At 40.7% G+C, this 21,518-nt stretch overlaps 1 protein-coding gene across 1 annotated transcript in view; it reads left to right on the plus strand.

Moving 5' to 3' along the window:
• The window catches only part of LOC146276854 (uncharacterized), a 52,341-nt gene that overhangs the window by 18,542 nt on the left and 12,281 nt on the right, over positions 1–21,518 (plus strand). Inside the window, exons 2-4 of the mRNA XM_084701114.1 lie at positions 81–222; positions 13,842–13,932; positions 15,463–15,548. Coding sequence (XP_084557240.1) covers positions 13,928–13,932; positions 15,463–15,548 — 91 coding nt within the window. The 5' untranslated portion in view covers positions 81–222; positions 13,842–13,927. The remainder of the gene's footprint in view (positions 1–80; positions 223–13,841; positions 13,933–15,462; positions 15,549–21,518) is intronic.

The following is a 21,518-nucleotide window of genomic DNA, read 5'->3' on the forward strand; positions in this document are numbered from 1 at the left end:
CAGCGTGGCTTGCAGCTTTGAAACTAAAACACCCTCCAAAGAAAGTGTATGTTTGCTCTTTCCATTTCTTAAATAAAAAGCCAACCGAACTGCATCCTGATCCGGAGCTTTATTTGGGCCACGACCGACCACCTCCGCAGACGAGGAGAAAGCAAGTCCGACTAACTGTGTGTGTGTCGGCAACGGCTAGCAGCAGCAATGAAGACATCGAAGGCAGACCTCGTAAGTTAAATTGTAACTTTACGGTTATTCCATGTTTTATGCAGCTATAAACGTTACAGACGTGAGGGTTCTGCTTAAGTACTTCATACTGTACATGCTGATGTAATATCAGTTTGACATATGTGTTGTATGAGCTCAGAGAAATTCATTCATTCGTCACGTTTCACTCATCAGTTCATCCCTATACTTTCTTCTACTCCAATACATTTCAAAATGCGAATATTATAGTCTACTTGTACACCACTACAATGATTTGAGAGCTTTAGTTGCTAGTTACCTTTTCAGTTTTAGATAATTAATTCAAAATGTACATCTACTGGTCAGTTATGACATGTACTTCTAGTGTTTACTTTCCTACTGTGTAACTTTGGCAATACTTTTGTTTTGGTCAGACTGCTTAGCGGGCCTGTCCTCAATTGACCGTTCCCCAGGCCACGCCCCCTTGGTTATTGTTGCTACGTCCGACACAATTCCCGGAACTGTCAACCCAAAGCCATGGCGAGTACGGGGATAAGCGCTACAGCTGTCAGTGTGAGTGAGGATTTTTTGAGTGATACCTTTGCGATATCTTCCAGATCCAGGCAGAAGGGACTGCAATATGCAGTGGAAGGATATATTCAAAATATTAAAATGAGCAACGAAGGGGAAACAACAAATCGAAGCCAAAGCAAAGCATACAGGTCTCAAGTAGCCTTGTCTGGCCAGGCACTTGAACAGCACTTGAACAGGGTTGGGATACTCAGGAATAGGTCGCCCACTCACAAAATTCTACGAAGATCAAAATAAAATAAGTTTATAATGGCTTGTTTTAATGGATTGACGTTTTGTTCAACATTGATACAGTATTTTAAGCTCTTAGCAACTTGCTGGCGTTCGTTGGCTAGCTCAGCTTGCAATTTTACAGACATTAACATCAACATTTTGATTTTAACATTAACAAATTTGTTGGAGTCACTAGTTATGCACTAGTAGTGGTAATAATACTAGTTTACATCAACCATAACTGTTTGGGAATTGGGATGTTCTCTCAACTAACATCTTAGATATCGTTCGCTAGCAGCTTAACGCTAGCTAGCTACCTTGGAGCAGACATGCTATATGTTTGGTGATGTTCTCTAAATTAAGTTGGGAGTGGGGTCTCCCACACTGTTTTATCCACCGCCGGCACCTTCCCTCTTGAGTCTTCGGCTTTGTAAATTGAAAAAATACCACACCTCCCTCTAAACTTTTGGGATATCTAGTGTCAGATCGACACGTCCCATAGGCACAAAGCTTGACGGACCTTCTTCTCTTAGTAGCGGTTGCTAAGGTACAATTGGACGAGGGCCGTTCTAGGGAGGAGTTTCGGGAACGGTCAATTGCTTCAGACCAGATCAGCAACTCAAGTTCTGCAACTCCCATTCACCAACATTTACACTCAGTCCATAGACAGTGGGAGGACCCTGCCCGACAAGATCATGGTTACTGCAAGGCAGCCAGCAGAAAAGATGTGCAGGATAAGATGACTCAGTGATATGACATTGCCTACTTTTTTGCTTCAACGTAACGCGGATGCTATGCTCTACACTGGTCCAGATCTTGAAACATTTGATATTTTTGTATCAACACTGGAAGACATGCCAGTAATTCATTTACAATGCCTGTTCGAGATCAAGTTCTCATGACACTTATGAAATTAAAAACTAACCGTGTAATAGTTTCATGTATCACTGAGCATGGCTAGCAAGAATCTCATATTGGATTGACAAACTGGAGGAGGTTTTACGACCTCTAATTCCATGGCTTCCAAGAGAAACTATTCAGGCAACCGTGCCTGCAGCCTTCAAGAGGTATTTCCCTAGTACAACATGTATTATAGACTGCAGTGAGAGCTTTTTACAGAAACCCAAAAACCTTGATTCCAGAGGAGAAACATACAGTCATTATTATTCACATAACACTCTGAAATTCCTGGTAGCTGTTGCCCCATGTGGACTGATTATGTTCATTTCTGCAGCATATGGAGGGCGATGCAGTGACAAATTTAATCACTATAGACTCAGGCATATTGGACTACTTAATGCCTGGAGATGAGGTCTTGGCAGATAGAGGCTTTACCATAAAATACTTGCTGTTTGAGAGAAAGGTGAAGTTGGTAATGCCTTCTTTCACAAAAAAACGTGGACAGCTAACAGAGGAACAGGTGACAAGTACTAGAAAGAGCAATTCGGCATTTAAAAGTTTACAAAATACTGTCCCTGGTTGTTCCGATTACTGGCTCCTAAAATTGACAAGATTCTAAGAGTGTGCCCTGCTCTTGTTAATCTGAGGGAGGATCTTGTGCTAAATTGAAGAGCTAGTTTAATTTGCGGAAATAGCAACATTTTTATTGCCTACATTGTTACAATATCACTCAAAAACAAAACATTAAAGGGGCAATTTATTGCAAAACCGATTTTACCTTGTCATAGTTGAATAACGACAGTTCGGTGGGTAAAATGAACATACAGTGAATATCAAAGTCCATTGACACCTCTTTCCTATGGAAATCTCAAAAAGAAAAATTTGTCTGTAAAACGCTAGCTTTTCAACAAAGCCACCGGTGTGACCTAGGACGGGGGACCGCCCCATTTTGGCTCTGGTCTGTATCTTTGTCACGCCCCAAAATTTACATCCAGACCAGCCCGAGGTAGCGTCTATCTCCGATACTAGTTTAACTGCGGGCTGGTCTGTGTAGGCTACTTATAAGGAATTACAAAGAAGAACGTTTTGAATTATAACAAGAATATTGAAAATGGACCACGGTCGTAAATGCTGTGTTCCAGGCTGTACAGGGAAGGCTAACACTCAGTCTTTCCAAGAAGCCAAACATTCGACAGGCATGTCTGCTGTTGTCCCTGAGAAGATCCCGGCGAAGTTCGACACTCAATTATTCATTTGCTCTAAACATTTCACCCAAGACAGTTTTGACAACCTTGTACAATTTCAAGCAGGATTTGCTAGGAAGCTGAACCTGGAAAGAGGTACTGTTCCGACCGTATGCTCATTGCAACCGCAACCTGTAAGGACAGTATGATGTTGTGCTAACAGTTATTAGCAATGCTAACATGTCCTGTATATAGCATACCAGGTAGAATGCTAAATACGTTTTTCTACACACATCAAATGACTCTAGCTAGACTAGCTGTAGTCGGCATTAGAAGGGAAGCTTCCGAAAAAACAGCCAGAAAATGAACAGCAGTCTGGCTTATTGCTAATGCCTGTCTAGATAATCTATTTGAAAGAACTGGAGAAAGGCAGGTGCTAGATTCAGGATACGTTAGTATTGCTAGTAACTGTTACTAGTAACACCTAGACTGTAGTAGGCATGTAAACTAGTTTAGCTTGCTAACGCAAGAGCATAGGTAGAATGTGTGATAATTTAGCCTAGTTTATTGGCAATGGGGCTAACGTTGTTTCATGTTCCTGACTGTGTTTCATTCAAATAAATAACCCGTGTCATGTAAATCTACAATTAACGATGCATGTTTGTCCAGATCTTTGTCAGGGTATTTTTCAGCAAGATATCTAGAGCTAGCTAACTGAAGCCGTGTTGAATCACGATATGGTTTGGTTGCTAAGCCTAACGTTCTACCCACCCAAGTCAATCCAGTTTGCTTCAACAACAGAAGTGGAAACAAGTAATGTTATTCAAATGATATATATAGTCAATCTGTTGAAAACAGTGTTGTGTAGACATAATAGATTTATTTGCGCGTTTTTATTTCAAGTCTCCACTTTCGGTGTTTCAGTGAGTGCTGCTGTTGGCCGTGTCGCGTTTTTGCTCACCAGCTTCACTCGTTGAAAACCAACCAATCAGCGCGCAGCTTATCAAAATATTAATGAGAATACCATAAAAAGGAGAAAAGCTAGTGTTTTTTCCTGGGAACATTTCAGAGGATCTATCAGGGGGCATAGAAGAGTACCCGGGCCATATACAACCCTACCAATGTTACATACCCTAAGGAACAGTGTGAAATACCCCAAAAACCCAGTCAATCGCCCCTTTAAGTGCATTTAAGTGCCATATTACATTGTTTTAAAAACATTTTCTGAAATGCAATAACCTCAAACTAAGGCGTACATTAAACATACATAAACATTACCTTATGTTGTTCAACTCAACTGTCAGAACTACAAGTGTCAACCTGAGACTGATCTTAATATAGGCCCAACGAAGCTTAATCATTTAATGTGATCCGTGTATATACAACATTATATACAGTATATAATGAACTGATGAAAATGAAATGATGCCACAATGACTAAAATACTAGTGCTGTCAGTTTAACGCGTTATTAACGGCGTTAACGCAAACGCAAATTAACGGCGTCAATTATTTTATCGCGCGATTAACGCTCTTTTGGCCTAGCAAACTTTGTAGTTTTTTTTCACATGCTGTTGCAACAACTACCGACGTTATAAAAACTACAACACAGCACCGGATCTAGCTAGACCGGAAACAAAACAACAGGCACGCCACACACTTGTTTGGCTTGCGAGCCGGCTAAAGAGTAGTAGCAGAGCCCGTTTACGGATATTAGACATTCTCTGGTAGTAGGCTAACGTTACGCTTTGAGTGGATGGCGAGCGCGAGATGCCGAAATGGATGCCAATAAGATTCTGAATGGAAAGTTTACTTTAAAAAAGTTGCCAAATGGTTCTATTGACAAGACAAGTGATCTGTGTGTTTTGTCGTTGTAAACTGAGCTATCATCGCAGCACGTCCAGTCTGAAATACCACTTGATGGCCAAGCACACAGCTGATGCGAATTCTCCGCCCTTCTCCGCCCCCTCGTCAAAGCCAGGCGATTGCAATGTTGTTTTCAATAAAAAAATATTTGCACAAAGCAATCCGAACCACTTTTCTATGTTGATAAGACCATTAAAATTTGAAAAAAGAATGGGACAAAAAGAAATCAGGGACATTTAGAATAGATAAAAATGTGTGATTAATTGTGATTAATTGCGAGTTAACTATGATATTAATGCGATTAATCGCGATTAAATATTTTAATCGTTTGACAGCACTATAAAATACTACAAAACGTGTAGTGCATGTTTACATTTGTTGTAAACTCAAACGCTTGACTTGTTCCCTCACAAATGCCTCATCATACTGCACTGTAAGGGAAACATGCTCTTTGGGTGTCCAGATCAAAAGGGTAGTAGATTTTAGACCTGTGCAGAACACTGTTAGCTGTATTTGCATGTAATATCCCCTACTGCCCGTTTTCTGCAACTCTTCATCTACAGTCCCTGACAAAAGTCTTGTCACTTATCAATTTTGTAGAAACAACTATTTATAACCTGACTTTTAGTTAATCAATTGGTTTTACAAATGGCTCATATGAAAGCTAAAACCCTCCCAAATTATGTTTAATATACTAAAATACATTTGCTTCACTGAAGAAAGATTGATCATTCAATGAACACAGAAAGGTCAGATTTTGGCAAGACAAAAGTCTTGTCGCCTTGTCATATGATGCACCCAATCCTAGATTACAGCCTCACCTGTGATCAATAATTGATCAATCAATTAGTGGGTGTGTATAAAAAGAACCCCAGCACAACAGACCTTCACATCAACTGCAACTTGACCTCTGACAACATGCCTAAGATTCACCCTGAGACCAAAGCGTTGATTATCAACGGTCTGAAGACCAGGGGTCTCATTTATAAAGCTTGCGTACGCACAAAACGGGGCTGAAAATGTGCGTACGCCACTTTCCACGCAGAGGTTGTGATTTATAAAAAACAAACTTGACGGGAGTGTGCGGTCCTCCGCAAACTCTGACCCTCCCGTAGGCCTACGCACATTTTGAAAACAGTTGGAATTGGCGACGCAGATGACCCTACTGTAGTCAGACTGCAGAAATTAAATGTGGGAAGAACGTTACTCGTAATATTTATATATTATATAAATAAAAAAATCACATATTTATATTTATATTTGTTTTCCTCACACACGTTTTTTTTCCATTCAATTTCATGATTATCATGAAGATTACATCCAGCAGTGTTATTTGCGCTTGTACTGAGTGATTCTTGTTCCATAAACACATTGTACAATCCAACTCAAATTTTAAATAAAAATTCAGCGCTTCCTCACCATTAGATTGTCCACTACGGGAGTTCAGGAGGGGGAGATAACCCGACTGCATGGAATACAGTATAACATCACATATCCTACTTTTAGATAACTGCAGAACACAATGTATAACTAAATATATTTATTTAATACTGTGCAAATATCCTCCTAAATCAAAAACTGGTTCATTCATGAGGTGCTTTGCATTGACTATTTATGGTTAAAAATGGGCGTGTTCAGGGCGGGGTACAATGCTGATTCACGTACGCACACTTGTGGTTAATCTGTGATTTATAAAGGGAACATTGTGTACAGGTGTGCGTACGCACGGTTTTATAAATCTGAATTTGTGTGCGTACGCCATTTTAGGCTTTTGGGCGTACGTACACTTTTAGTAAGAATCCTACGCACAGTTTTATAAATGAGACCCAGATCCACTGCTGAGGTGGCTGACACCTTCAATGTGTTTCAGCACCAAGTACAAAGAATAAGAAAAATAATCGAAGAGACTGGAGATGTTTTTGACAAGCCTTGGTCCGGCAGACCCCGCAAGACAACTGCTTGGGAGGACCGTTTGTTGGCTTGAAAATCCAAGGCCAGCCCTTTTTTCAGTGCAGCGGAGCTCCACCAGGCCTGGTCACCTCAAGTCCCCGTGTCAACCAGGACAGTTTGTAGAATTCTGTCTCGAAATGGCCTCCATGGTTCGACCAGTGCCCAGAAACCAGCACTAAACAAAAGGCAATTAAACAAACGTGTGGCATTTGCCAATCCCCACAGCCTGCTTAAAGGATGGACTCTGGAAAAGTGGTATAATATTTGAAAATATGTTTTAATAATATAGAAAGGTATAATATTTGAAAACATGTTCGAATAATAAATATTTAAAACATTCAAATCGCATACAATTGCATATTTCATAGATGTCAAGATCCAGTGTAATTTGATAAAATTAAGTAAGCAAATTAAGGAAGATAAAATAGTCTAAAGAAAAGTTGGAAAATATATCAATGTGATAAAATGAAGTAGGCTTAAGCAAATTAAGGAAGCTAAAATAGCCTAAAGAAAAGGTGGAAAATATCAGTATGGACAGATGTGTGATGTCTGGAGTGGCCTTAAAAGTTTTCTGGGACTACAGAGAACCAATTTACACTCTGCAACATAAGCCTTAAGGATTGTGGCACCTTTGCAGATACTCTGAACTCGTTCTAAAGGGCTTACATTCACCAAATAGCCAAAGTCAACAAAGCATTATGTCCTGATAATATCAGTCATAACAAGCTCCTGGAGACCTGCTACAAACAACTGGCCCTGTCTTCTGTGAACTGTTCAACTGGTCATTGGAGGAGCAGGAACGCACAGTTCCAGCTCCTCCACCTCTGCCATCTGCCTTGTTCCAAAGAAGAGCAGACCCAGGCTTCCCAATTACTTCCAACATGTAGCTCTTACATCAGTGGTGATGAAAAGTTTTGAATGTCTGATACTTTTGTAAGTACAAGAGACACCCCAGAACCTGGTAGATCAACTCCAGTTTGCCTACATGAAGTATAGAAGTCTCGATGATGCTGCCCTTACTTTCCTGCATCATGCACTCCCATCTGGAAAAACTAAAAGCACATGCTAAGCTTGTGTTTGTGGAATACCTCTTGTGCCTTTAATAGAATGTAACCACATCTGTTGGGAATACAACTACTAAACATGAGTAAATCCTTGATTCATACTGCAGATAATTAAATTCCACACACACAGGATTCTGTCAAAATACTTATGCAATGAACATATTCTGTGATTTGTTTCATTATTTTATTTATTTGATCAAAGTTATCTGAGGATATACAAGTTTAACTCTAATCTGTTATAATTTAATTAATTTAATGTCATCATCACAAAAAAAAACATTTTCTTTGAGTAATGTGGGATGGTGGTGCTGCGGAAGATCCACCGCTTCATTCTCTGCTACTGGTGGTGAACCTCTATGGTGGATGGGCTGCATGAAAATGCTTCCTGTATTTTCCTGTATATTCCTGTAAATACTGCACATGCGTGTGTGCATGCTGCATTTTGGATGTGTCTGACACCACAAAGTTCTGGAAAAGTGAAGTCCTATTCTATTTGCTATGGTTTTTGCAGTCACTCAATCTCAACCACAAATGTGTAATGTTAGAGAGGCAAGAAAAACAAATATAAAAAACATTATGGATATTTGACTTTGTGACCTTTCAATATTCAAACCCCATATTGTGAAGTCGGTAACATAACATTAACGCTACTAGTTGAATGGTCTCCCTTCAGTGCGCAATTGTTCAGATATCCCCCTATCAAACTCCTCCACTTCACTGAAATAGCACAGACAACATTACTTCTATGTAAGCATAAATATCAGTTACCCTAACAAAGTAGTGTACATTAATTAGCATTACTTAAGTGGTTGATAATAAAGGTATTAATAGTAGATTATAAAGTTGTATGGCATTGTGCAGAAAATGTACGTTCTCTACTTACCTCCGATGATAAACTGGTCCAGAGATGAAGACCTTTTCTGCATCCTGCAGGGACAGCTTCCTCAGCATACTCAGGCCGTAGCCTATATGATGGCCTACAAAAATTATATGGTTAATTTTTAAGACAGTAGGCTGCAGATTTCTTTTAGCTGACAGATCGAATCCACTTGCTTTTAACCTATCATTTTTTTGAAGTTTTATTAATGTGCTGGCTTTATCATAAGACACCTTCAGTAGTTGGGCTTGCCAAAATGGTTTCAATAAAACAAAACAAATAGTCTAAAAGTTCGTATTTCATAAAACTATAATAAGTGAACAGATAATTGTATCAGAATTGTTTTGAACATTTAGCTAACTTATGTTAATATGTTGAACAATACTTGATTAACATAAGCTACGTCGCGCTACTGTTTCATTAAACAAATAGAGTAACAATTTACAGTTCGTTTTTAAGGAAGCTATGTGTGTAGAGCTAGCTAGCTAGCGAGTGCTATAACTACTAAGTGTTAGCTCTAGTAGTTTGTTTGACGTTGAAAACAATTCTAGTGTCTTGAAATGATTTCGCCAGCAAAGTTGAAGTTAGCTAGTTGTTCAATTCAAGACACCAGAATTGTTTTATACATAACCCTACGCGATTCACATTAGCTACTTTCACTCTGATTCTAGTCCATCTTGTTCTGAGCTGTAATCCTACAATATTCACTACCGCAGGAAAATATTATCTTGTTCCGGTCGATGTTTATCCCATTCGCTACATGGCGCTGTCAGATAAAACGAGGGTCCTAGAACTGCGGTCCTGACACATTGTGCACACTGCCAGTGAGCGACCTTTGTCTGACTGATGCTAACGTCAAAACGGGGACGCAGTCTCTCTCAGATTGCCAGTTTTAAACAAATCACTAAAATAATCGGACCAGCTGGCTAAAAGCAGAAGTCCCATATCTCTTGAAAGCTGCCCTGCTCAACATTTTAGATGTAGAATTCACTGTAAAATTATGAACTTTGTGACATAACGTGAAGACATTGCTGCCGCCTGACTATGCGGTCTACCGGGCGACATTCTCACTCAAATTTCAAGGCTTTCGTGATCCAAATCAAAATTCTGATGCGACAGATCACTGAGGAATCGCTTTCAACCTTTTTGGCCTTTTTAAATCTAACTATTTGTATGATCCGCATGGTCCTTTTGCCGTTATAAATGCTATCCTTTCTCGGTTTTCTGCAACCACATTGCGCGCACATCCCGAATGTTTACAAACAAATAATGGGTCTATAAATGTTGCGTATGCACAAAAAGCTTGTGTTTTGAAGATTTACTTGACGTGAGAATGTGCAGACCGTCCGTTAAGTCTTATCTGGCTCTGTAACATGGCAACGGAAAAGTGCCAAAACCCACCAAACATTACAAAATAAAAGTTTCCACTACTACATTTGACGTTGACTATTCAAAAACATAAAAATAAAAGTTTGATCATTAATGTGGATGATAACATCAAAATGCCGAAACCCAAAACGGGAAATGCTATATAGCCTTCTGTTTAATCCGCCACCACTTAATAATTTCTGTTTAAACTTGAGGGTGTCAAACAAACGACAAAATCACTCAGGAAATGCATGTCACGCTAACCCTATAGGTGCCATCCTGTTACGATGCACCACCATTCGTTTCTTCATTTAACGTTTTACATCGGATCATTTCTTCTTAATTTCTGCGGTGGCGGTTCTAGACACATTTTATTGGGGGGCCAGGGGGGGGGCAGTGTTTAATCAGAGGAGCACATTAAAAAACGGAAACAAATGATATTTAGACATTAACCTTTAGATGCGTGAGTTCTAAATATTACCGACGCTTCCACCAGAGTGAGTTATCTTTCCAAAACGGAAGCTAGCTAGCTTTAGTTAGCTTCCGTTACCTAGCAACCTAGCATAATACTCGTAGCAATGCTACAACCTGCTAGTGTTACTTGTTAGCCTCCTAATTATTAATTTTGAAGCCATACAATAGCGTTTGTCATATAGTTTTTGTCTATATGAAAATAGTCGGTTGGAATGTTCAGAATCACTCGTGCGACGTTACTCTGTGGGGCCCGCTTTCGAACGATCAAATATGTGCGATGCTACTCCTTAACAGGTTAAATACTTAAATTTTTCTTTACATTGAAATCATACGCTCCAGCACTCCTTCCATCTCCTCAGCTCTCTCAATATCTTGATATGTCTCTGACTTTTTTATTTACTGGGGCAAAATAAGCTGCAATGTCCCTTCCTCGGTTTATGATGACTACTGGAAGAAGACATGGGTAAAAATAAAGTTTTTCTTTCTTTTTTTAGTCAGCTTAGGGGGGCCACAGGGGGGGGCAGGGACATTTTGACAGGGGCACTGGCCCCTGGAGGCCCCCGTGTAGAACCGCCCCTGAATTTCTTCCATGGCAGGGTTTCAAACCCACGGGCCAGTGGGTTTGAAACTTACTGGCCCCAAGGCCATTTTTACTGGCCCCCCCTCCAAAAGTTGTAATTTATCATTGTTACAACAAAACCAAAGACTTATAAGTTGTTATTCTGTTAACATGTTTAACCATTTATTAAACACATCCTGGATATAAAAAGAACAAAAATGAAATCACATTTCTAGTGATAAAAAATAATAAGGTAATAGTCAGCAAAACAATTGACTTCTAACCTCAAATGACGTGCTCTGTTCCATGCTGACAACCATCTCTGCACGACTGTCTGGCTGAAACTGAAACCTCTGGTCCCTCAATGCTAATTTATAAAAGCTTCCATTACATTTCATCAGTATGATACTAAGTACCCAAGTCAACACCATTCTTCTGCTGCAGTTCAATAGCCCGGGGGAACAAGGCAAACGTCTATCTGTCTTAATTACGTGATATGCCGTTGTTATAAATCGTGCAATAACATGATGGGCATCTGCATTTAAATTCCTAACCAGCATGGTCAACGGCCTGGAAGATAGATTGTCAACCATCCGCTTAACTGTCACGCAAACCAGGTGCTGCCTGCTAGCATGGCTGGTCAGGGATTGTTTTCGAAAATTGTCGGTACCTGTGTAAAAAAGATCCACTTTTGTCTGCTTTAGACGGGAACATACGACAGACGACACAGTGCATCTAAAGGCCGATTTATACTTCTGCGTCTCTGTTAACAGACAGACGCACGCACGGAGTCGGACGGATTGTTTGAATTTATACTACTCCGACGGCTCTGCGTGCTGAAAGCAATTCACCGCTAGAACAGTAGATGGCGCTGCACTGCAATGCTCGCTTGGTTATCGAAAAGTTGAAGCAAATTTACAAATTAGCCGCTTCATCAATAAAATAAGCACATTCCTAGCAACTACACTGCCCATTTCTCGTCACATTTTAATTCAGATGATGATTTACATGTACTGTTTAGCTGAAATATGAATTGTAAAAACTTACAACAATGCCGGTCAAAGGATTCTGTTCTCTTGTTGGTCACGGCAACCCCGCCCCTGACGCTAGCGGTTCTTAATACGGACCAATCACAGCCAAGGGGTATCCGTAAAATGACGGACGGACAGACGGAGAGTCAGGAAAATCAGGAGGTACACACAGAGCTCTGCGAGAGGCTCGGAGAGGACACGGAGAGGGCGTTTCTTGATGGAGAGGGCGTTCCCTGTGTGCGTGTGCGTAAAAACGCAGAAGTATAAATCAGCCTTAAGCTCCATAAAAAAAAGTTGCTTCCGTTTGAACTCATAGCTCTACTTTGCTTTCATCTTCACTTTTGTCTCGCGCCAGTTCTTAAAAAATGTATAGAGATTAGAGAATTACAATTTGACAACCACTCGTCACTCACTCAACTCTTGATTTGACAAATGTGCGCCCCACGAGCTGCAAAGTTATTTATGCATTTAGCAGATAGAAAAACATATGAAGGATGTTAACTTTTTTTTTTTTCAATCAATAATTTGCAGTGGCCCGATCGGGCCAGTGAGTTGCTATTTAACTGTCCCGACGTTACTTTTTACTGGCCCCAGGCCATCGGGCCATCGCTTATGTCAAACCCTGCATGGTCCGGTTCTCTGAACCCACAGCATTTATGGCCCTATAATAATAATAATGATGATGATTTTATTTGTAATGCACTTGCTACAGGTGCAACAGGTTAAAAACAAGAAAGGGCGCAAATAGTGACAGTTTTCCACTCCGCAAACTTTCTTTTGTCACTAATACCTGATGACAGGCCGCCAAACTGACACATTTTTTTGCCTCCACCTCTGTTGACAGAACCTCGATCTCAGTCACCGTATTTCTTCGAATAAACACTGCGGCGTTTAACGTTCATTTTTGGTGCAGCGTTTATTCAACGAAATACTGTAATTCAGACAAAGAAATGACCTCTGGAGGGTATTTATATCCATCTGCATATTCATTTATGGGAGGAGGCAAGGCGGGGTCAGTGGCTCGTTCACGTGCGTTCAATCTCACGTTAATTGTGATTTATAAAGGAAAGGTGAGCAGGACTTGACGTACAACCGGTTTTATACATATATATTTCTGTGCGTAGGTACTTTTCGAGTTTTGTCCGTACGCCATCTTCTGGTATGAAAGCTGCGCAATTCTTTATAAGTAAGGTAACAGAAGTATCTTATTTATGTAATTTTAGCTAGCAAACAGGCTAAAACGATTTCTAACGGCTGAGGGTAGGGTCGGGATACAGCTACGTTGACAAAAGTTAAGTTTAGGAAAAAAAAATTGGTTTGATTTGAAATACATCAGAGAAACTATCATGAATTTCCTGGTAGAAAAATATTAAAGTATTAGCCTCGCTTTTGCGAGATTTGGGGTAATCTTGCACACTTTCCGGACGTAGCTGTATTTCTTTCTAGGCACAACCGTTAGTTCTGCCTATGCAGTATGGCATGGATTTTGTGTGGATTACAAAGGTTAGCAAACCTAAAAGAAGCCACATATTCATTAAAATGTCGCTGGACATTTACGATTTGTTTTTTTGTACTTATGTTTTAGGGAAAAAGAATGACAACCCTCGGTCACCTGACTACGTTCCTTCAATCTTCAATCATGTTCCATCCCCGGAGAAGAGAAAAAGAAGAATGAGGTTAGATGTATTCATAAATAATAATGGTCCACATTGACTCTAATGTACGGTGGCCGACATGTGCAAACGCGCTGCAAATTAAGAAAACACATGCAAATAGACAAAACACAAGCAAATTAAGAAAACCTTTTCATGAATTTGACAACACATACGCAGCATTCAGCAAAAGCGCTGCAAATACACACAACACAACCAAATACATAAACGCGCTGCAAATACATGAACACGTTGCAAAAACGAAAGCATGCAAACCAAAACGCTGCATCCAGTTTTCACAACGGAAGTTGACCAAGTCTCTAGGGGGAGCGCTAAGTGGAAGATTTAGATTTTCGACCCCACGGAGCGAAAGAGAGAGAGCATGTGAGAAGTTTGGACCAACATTGAAGTAAAGAGGTGACATAAAAAGCTTAGTATTCATTTTTACATGTGGCCCTCCTCTTTTACAGTTTTTCAGAAGAGCAACTTCGATTTTGGTCCCATTTCCAAAACAAACTTCTCATATGTTCTCTCTCTCGCTCCGTGGGGCCGAAAATCAAGCTGTTCCACGTAGCGCTCCCCCTAGAGGCCTGGTCAACTTCCGTTGTGAAAACTGGATGCAGCGTTTTTGGTTTGCGTGCTTTCGTTTTTGCAACGTGTTTATGTATTTGGTTGTGTAGTGTGTATTTGCAGCGCGTTTGCTGAATGCTGCGTATGTGTTGTCAAATTCATGAAGATGTTTTCTTAATTTGCTTGTGTTTTGTCTATTTGCATGCGTTTTCTAAATTTGCAGCGCGTTTGCACATGTCGGCCACCGTACTAATGACTACTTAAAACACAACATTTACACAATTGTATCTTGTACATTTGTATTTTTTATTGTAAGTGGTAGGCCTGTCGCAATAGTCAATATATTGACTTATCACACGGTATATGGAAATGGGTGCAATAATTTTTGGTGCTGCGATATATTGCAACTGATCATGTTTAAAATAAAATTTTATGATTATGTTAATTTCTACATAAGAACAAATGTTACCAACATTTTTGTCGATCCCGCTGCCTTAGTCATCTTGTCTGCTTTCTGTGTCGAAAGTGTAGGCGGAACTAGCGTCTCCACACACAGAGTGGACACCAACAGGTGAAGAGAAGGCGTGAACACACTGTGTTATAAAGTGTTCCGTTTTGTGACACCTACAGCTAGTTAGGAAGATCAAGTAAAAATTGACTTGGTTTCAAAGCCGGTATGTCGACTTTGTTTTAAAACAGTGGAAACGAAAAGAGGCAACTAACCTAACATCTCAACTAGCAATACATAACTATCCCACCCAGTTTTTCAACCTGTGAACAACAACTGAAGCTGGAGCTGGAAAGGGGTCTTCCATAAAGTTCTGTTACAGATGCCTTTTCCCATCTGTTGTTTTTCTTGTATAAAAAAGCTAATAACCACAATGCATTATTTTTATTTTACAAATTACAATCACATGAATTATATGTCATATAACCTGGTAAGCATTGCATTTTGGAAATATCAAATGTGCATCATATTTACAGAGTCAGATGTGATCTACAAGGTGTTTCCATGGATATTACTGGAGAGATGGCAACAGAATCATTAATGGAGGATACCACTACAGAGGGTAAGTGTCGTGTTTTTTGAGACAGGAATCTCTCAAACTGCACAAAGCTGGCAGGAAATACTCAAAAAAGTAGTTTGCCTCCTCCCGCCACACACACACATTTTTGCATCAAAGTGAATGCACTCCAGATGGTAGTCACACTTCACAAAAAATGTCACACCATAGCATCCAAGTTATCCCCATCTGTCCTATAACTCAGTAATAGTAGACCTACTCGGGATTACGTTTGAGACTGTAAGTGTCACCACTGTGCTTCTGGAGGTATTGACAACCTGTGTAGCTGTATTGGTCTGGGCACTTATTTCTTAAAGTCCATAGCTTTTGTTGTAGCTGCTCCTGTCAGGAGATATGCAAGAATGGTGGGCGTTGGGATTAGACAAAGCCACACATATTGACTTGGCTTCTTGAGACTTGTGTATTGGGCTGCCTCAACTAGCACAATCTTAAGGCCTCTTCATTGCTTTGGTCTGCTTTTCTGGGGTATAGCCTTTTGAAAGAAGATGAAGTAAGACAAAGAGAGCGGACACAATGCCAGATGTCTCTGATTCAAACTTTGAGACCATCATGGCATTGTAGCATTTTATCTGGTATTTTTTCAGGACTGTAAAGAAAGTGCTTGGCCGTGGTGGCAAAGGGGGTACTGGAAATTCATCAGTAGGGTTTGATAGGGAGGATCTAGGCCAAGTGTTGTCCAATAATCGGAGCTACACACATTCACATTTGGGGTCTGAGCAGCAATGCTGCAAAGCCACCTTAAGTGTTTCTACCTTTTCTTATTGGGTGTGCCTGCATCAGAAAAGCACACACTTATCTCACATATATATGTATTATTGGTTGTTATTGTTACTTTCCCACCCCTTAAAAAAACGTGAATATTTGCACTACATAGACAATGTTGGTGTCAAAATGTTCGTCTTAGTACCGATTGCGTTGCTTGTATTCGCTTGACGTTTGACGGTTTAGGTAGTTAGTGGAGAAAGGTGAAGCTAACGGTGGCTAATTAGCTAGCCACAGTCACAAACCCACATCACAAACCTGCGTCTCAAATAGTAGAACATTAGTTAACAAGCTCATTAACTTCTGTGTACTGGGAGATAGCTAGCTAGTAAGTGGCTAGCTACCTAAACCGGCAAGACAGCTGCAGAAACGCCACAGGCAGAGGCCAGGGTGATGACTAGGGTCAGATGGCTGAGAGCTTAGAGAATCAGTCCATTAATCAGAAGGTTACCGGTTCGATTCCTGGCCATGTCAAATGACGTTGTTTCCTTGGGCAAGGCACTTCACCCTACTTGCCTAGGGGGGAATGTCCCTATACTTACTGTAAGTTGCTCTAGAGAGCGTCTGCTTAAAGGACTACATGTAAATGTAACTATTTACTCATTTGATGTGCTTGCCTTTGGCAAGAGCACAACCTTTATTCTCTCACATATATATTATTTTCCCACCCCTAAGGATCCCTCAATATTGGGACTACATAGCCAACGTTGGTGTCAAAAGGTTTGTCTTGGTGTTTGAATATTTGCACTACATAGACCATGAGTGCATTTATATGACCATGAGAAACCCGATTACTAGGTTTTTTCGGTTTATGCCAATAATACGATTACTCTGTACACGTGTAATTGGGTGTGCTTTGCCTTTGGCAAGGGCACAACCAGTGTTCGCTCTCATACACATTTATTATTTATTTTCCCACCACTGAGGATCCCTCAATATTTGGACGACATAGACAATGTAGGTGTCAAAAGGTTTGTCTTGGTAGCGATTGCGTTGCTCGTATTGGGATTTAGGTTCCGTTGCACTGTTCAGGCTTGAATTACGTTTTTGTGGCAAAAAGTGCCTTTGTTTGGCCAAAGGGAATTCAGTGCTAGCCTAACGTCACAACGTCAGCACACGTTAGCAACGAAGCATAGATACGACCAGAAAAGTTTTTGTAAGAAAATATCAGCGAACCCTCAGCATTAGTACCGTAGCTCAAAGTCTAAAAAACGAAAGTTGAGGCTACTTTTTGCTAAGTACCTACAGACATGTCTTAATCTGCTAGACTAGTGGGTTCCCCTTCGTTCTTTTGGTGAACAGTCTCACAATCCCTACTTACGTCATGGAGCCGACCAGCTAAGTAGTTATTTAGCACTAGCGTTGCTACCTGCATATACCGACAGATGGCAGCTGTGCCCCGTTTTGCTCCTACATTCAGACCTAGCCCCAGTAAATTGTAGGGCTAGCTAACTACTAGACTTCTGCAGTGTGGAAATCAGAGGACCTAATGAAAATATTGTTCCATAAAGCGAGTTTAAGAATAAGCCAGACTTATGTCAGTTAGTCTGACTCTTTTGTAGTTCATTCGGTTCCATAAAGCTAGCTCAACGTAGTTTGAACTCGGTTACTATGGTAACTTAGGCAGCAAAACTAGTCTGGTCTGAGGCAGGCTAACTGTCAGGCTTAGCGTGACTTGGTGCTTAATCAGACCTTCCTTTTTAACACTGACCCAATGGGAAAACGATGATTTACCACAGCCTATGGCTTGCCTAGTTTGTGATTTCAAATGTTTAGGCATCAGGCATAGGCCTATCTCAATCTAAATTATCTGAGTATAATTAGCATAGCTGTATAGTTGTTAACAGTAGTATACAATTACAAAACAAACCTAAATCCATAGGCTACATCTATATCCTCCATTTTCCCGACACAATTAATTTTGGTAACCCATGGTACTAAAATGAACAGCCAACCAAGTTACAACCAAGATGTAGCGTGATCTTATACTACCCACAATAGTTCAGCTTTTTTACAGCAGCAGCAGCACATTAATCAGAGTTAAATATTTGATGTTACACGACCGGACTAGAATGCCACAAAGTGTGCAATGCAGTCTCACAATATTGATCAAAATAACACTTTCAAAAACATGATGCAAGAAATCCGAGACGCTGTCAAGATGTGGCATTACTTTAATACTAAATAGTGGTTCTGGCTCTTTTTGCAATATTTTACGAGTGAAAGATTACAGTACATGTTATGCCACTGTTTGGTCACTCAACCAGTTGTGTCGGCTGGGCTAGCTAGCAGTGGCACAGAACAAAGTCACAATGTGACGAGACTGAATTTAAAAGTATAAAAAACAGACCAGACTCGCTGCTCGCCAGTCTCCCAGCATGCGCAACCTCTCTCTTCAGAGGATTCAGAACGCAGCGGCCTGCCTGGTCTACAATCTACCCAGACGCTCCCATGTTACCCCGCTCCTCCTCTCCCGCCACTGGCTACCCATCACGGCCCGTATCAGAATCAAGACCCTGGTACTGACCTTCCGAGCAGTAAACGGGACTGCACCCGACTACATCAAGTCTCTCCTGCAGCCTTACACCCCCACCCGCCACCTACGGTCTTCTTCAGACAACCACCTGGTGGTCCCACCGCTCAAGACTGCCTGGTCCCATCACAAGCTTTTCTCCTCTCTGGCCCCCCAGTGGTGGAATCAACTCCCCACCTCCATCAGAGACACTGACTGTCCCTCCACCTTCAAGAAAAGGCTCAAGACGCACTTGTTCCGGGAGTACAAGGGTACTTAGGTTTGCTTGACCCAATGTTAGTTTCCTCAAGGATCACAATGACTCTTGCTTGAGACTTGTTGCTAATGTGGTTAGTGGTAACTGATTTAAACTGTTGTACTCGCTGTGAAATATTGTTTTTATTGTTGCCTGCTTTTCTACAGGTACAATTATAGTGGTTCATGTTGTTTAATTGTAACTTGCTTAACTACATGCTCTTATGGTTTTTCCTTTGGCACTTATTTTGGTTGTTCACAATATGTGCTTCATGTTTTGACTACGCAATGTTTTTGGGGCTATCTTGTTATCAATAATACATTTTATTTATAGAGCGCTTTTCAAGGTACTCAGTCGCTTTACAGAGTCCAGCAATCATTCAGACACAGTCAAACCAGTGGTGTTTCGGAAGCGTGGCTGCCAATCCGCGCCTACTGCCCCTCTGACCACCAGCAACATTCGATACCATTCACATTCATATGATGCATGTCTTTTAAGATGGTGGGGGGAAACCGGAGTACCCGGAGGAAACCCACGCAGGCACGGGGAGAACATGTAAACTCCACACAGAAAGGACCTGGAAGAGACTGGGGTTTGAACCAGGGACCTTCTTGCTGTGAGGTGACAGTGCTAACCACTGAGCCACCGTGCTGCTTATCAGTGACCTATGCACGTTGTAAAGCTCTGTCTTGGAAGTCGCTTTGGTTAAAAGCGTCTGCTAAATGAATAAATGTAAATTTCGATTATATCATGGTTAAGGTATTTAAATATTTCTGAGATTCCTCCGCGTACCACTAGAAGGGGGCACTGGTGGTACACGTACCATAGTTTGAGAACCACTGGTCCAGATGTTTGTGGTGGTAAGACAATTTAACAACTTCAGAGATGACCGAATTTCAATTGTGATTTGAGATATAAATGTACCAAAACCACCGAGAACTGTCATCACCAGCTGCATCACAGGCACCATCTATAACCCCAGAAATCGGCATCACAGGCACTGTGCCCTATTTATAATTCCACTAATTGTATCACAGGCACAATGCATTATCTATACTTAAAGTAATCAGTATGCAGTGTTTCCCCTAGGATTTTTTTTAGCAGTGGGGGCAGGTCTGTCCACTATTAATTAAAACTACTTCAGCATAATAATGCACCTAAAATACAAACGTGAGCAAGGGCAGCAATCGCTATCGAAATCAACAGGCATGCAATTATGCTAGCAGAGGAAGAATACTAACAACGAAAATCACCAGTTAACTTAAATTTGCAATAACTGTAGACTAATACAATAACAGGCTTCAATGAACTGAAAACATAAGTTATACGACTTACAGTTCTCAAGGACGCACACACGCAATATCAACTGCGCTGTGAAGCGTGTGTCCTTGCTATTCTCCGACATGCACTCTAACAATCACTGCTGATGGACGGCCTAAAATCTTGTACAACCGTATTTATGATACCGTGGCGGCAGAAATTTAGCCGTGGCGGGACGCCACGACAAAATCAACATAGGGAAAACACTGGTATGCGTGTTTCACATCTTAATCACTGACATCTTAATCACTGACTGGGTCACTGGCACTGTGCACTAATTTAGACAATGCAAAATCAAAGATTTACTGAAAGGTCTGCTTCAGTGTGGCTACCTTAAGAGTGGTGATGGCTCATGGTGGATAAGGGGTTTCTCATTGAGAAAGATGTGAAAGAGCTTGGCCTTAAACTAAACATTCCTCCGTTTGAAAAGTCAAATCTTCAATTGGTGTTGAGATAAAGAAAATAGCCAAACAATGGGTACATGTAAAAGAGTGAAGGGAAAAAAAGGTTTGTACTACTGATTTTTGTGTTGGAATGTCTTGAATTGTCTGTGAGAAAGCAAGGCAAAAGATCACTGGCTGAGTGGGGAAATTATATTGACCTTTTCTCTTGGATATGTTGTATGTCAAATTAATGTGGTTTAAGAGTGGTTTATGCTGAGGCTTCTGTGTTTATTGATGTTTATGAGATGTCCTGTGACCAAGAGTTGCAGTTTACAGGAGGTCAGGGTTTTAGTGATACAGCTGAGTCAAGGGTTATAAGAGCTGTAGGATGAACAGAGAATGTTTGAGTAGTTGCTTAAGAAACAACTGACAGACTGGGTGAATTATGATCAGGCGATTTTTGCTGCAAAGGGGCAATTTTGTTTAATATGAGAAACAAGAGAGACTAATATGTTTTAGAAACCATAAGTGTGACCTTAATCCTGTAAATCAGGATGGAGCCATACTTCAGTAGGTTGATCGTAGGAAGGACTTGACAGACATGCATACTGATTGGATCAACAGATGTTACCTCGGACTTTAGTGAAGACTGACCAATCCATTGTGGGGGCACTCATTTAACACAAGACCATACTTTCTCCAGGATCACAATGACTCTTATT

This window comes from Hypomesus nipponensis, chromosome 7 (assembly GCF_054491055.1).
Source record: "Hypomesus nipponensis isolate SF chromosome 7, ASM5449105v1, whole genome shotgun sequence".
NCBI lineage: Eukaryota > Metazoa > Chordata > Actinopteri > Osmeriformes > Osmeridae > Hypomesus > Hypomesus nipponensis.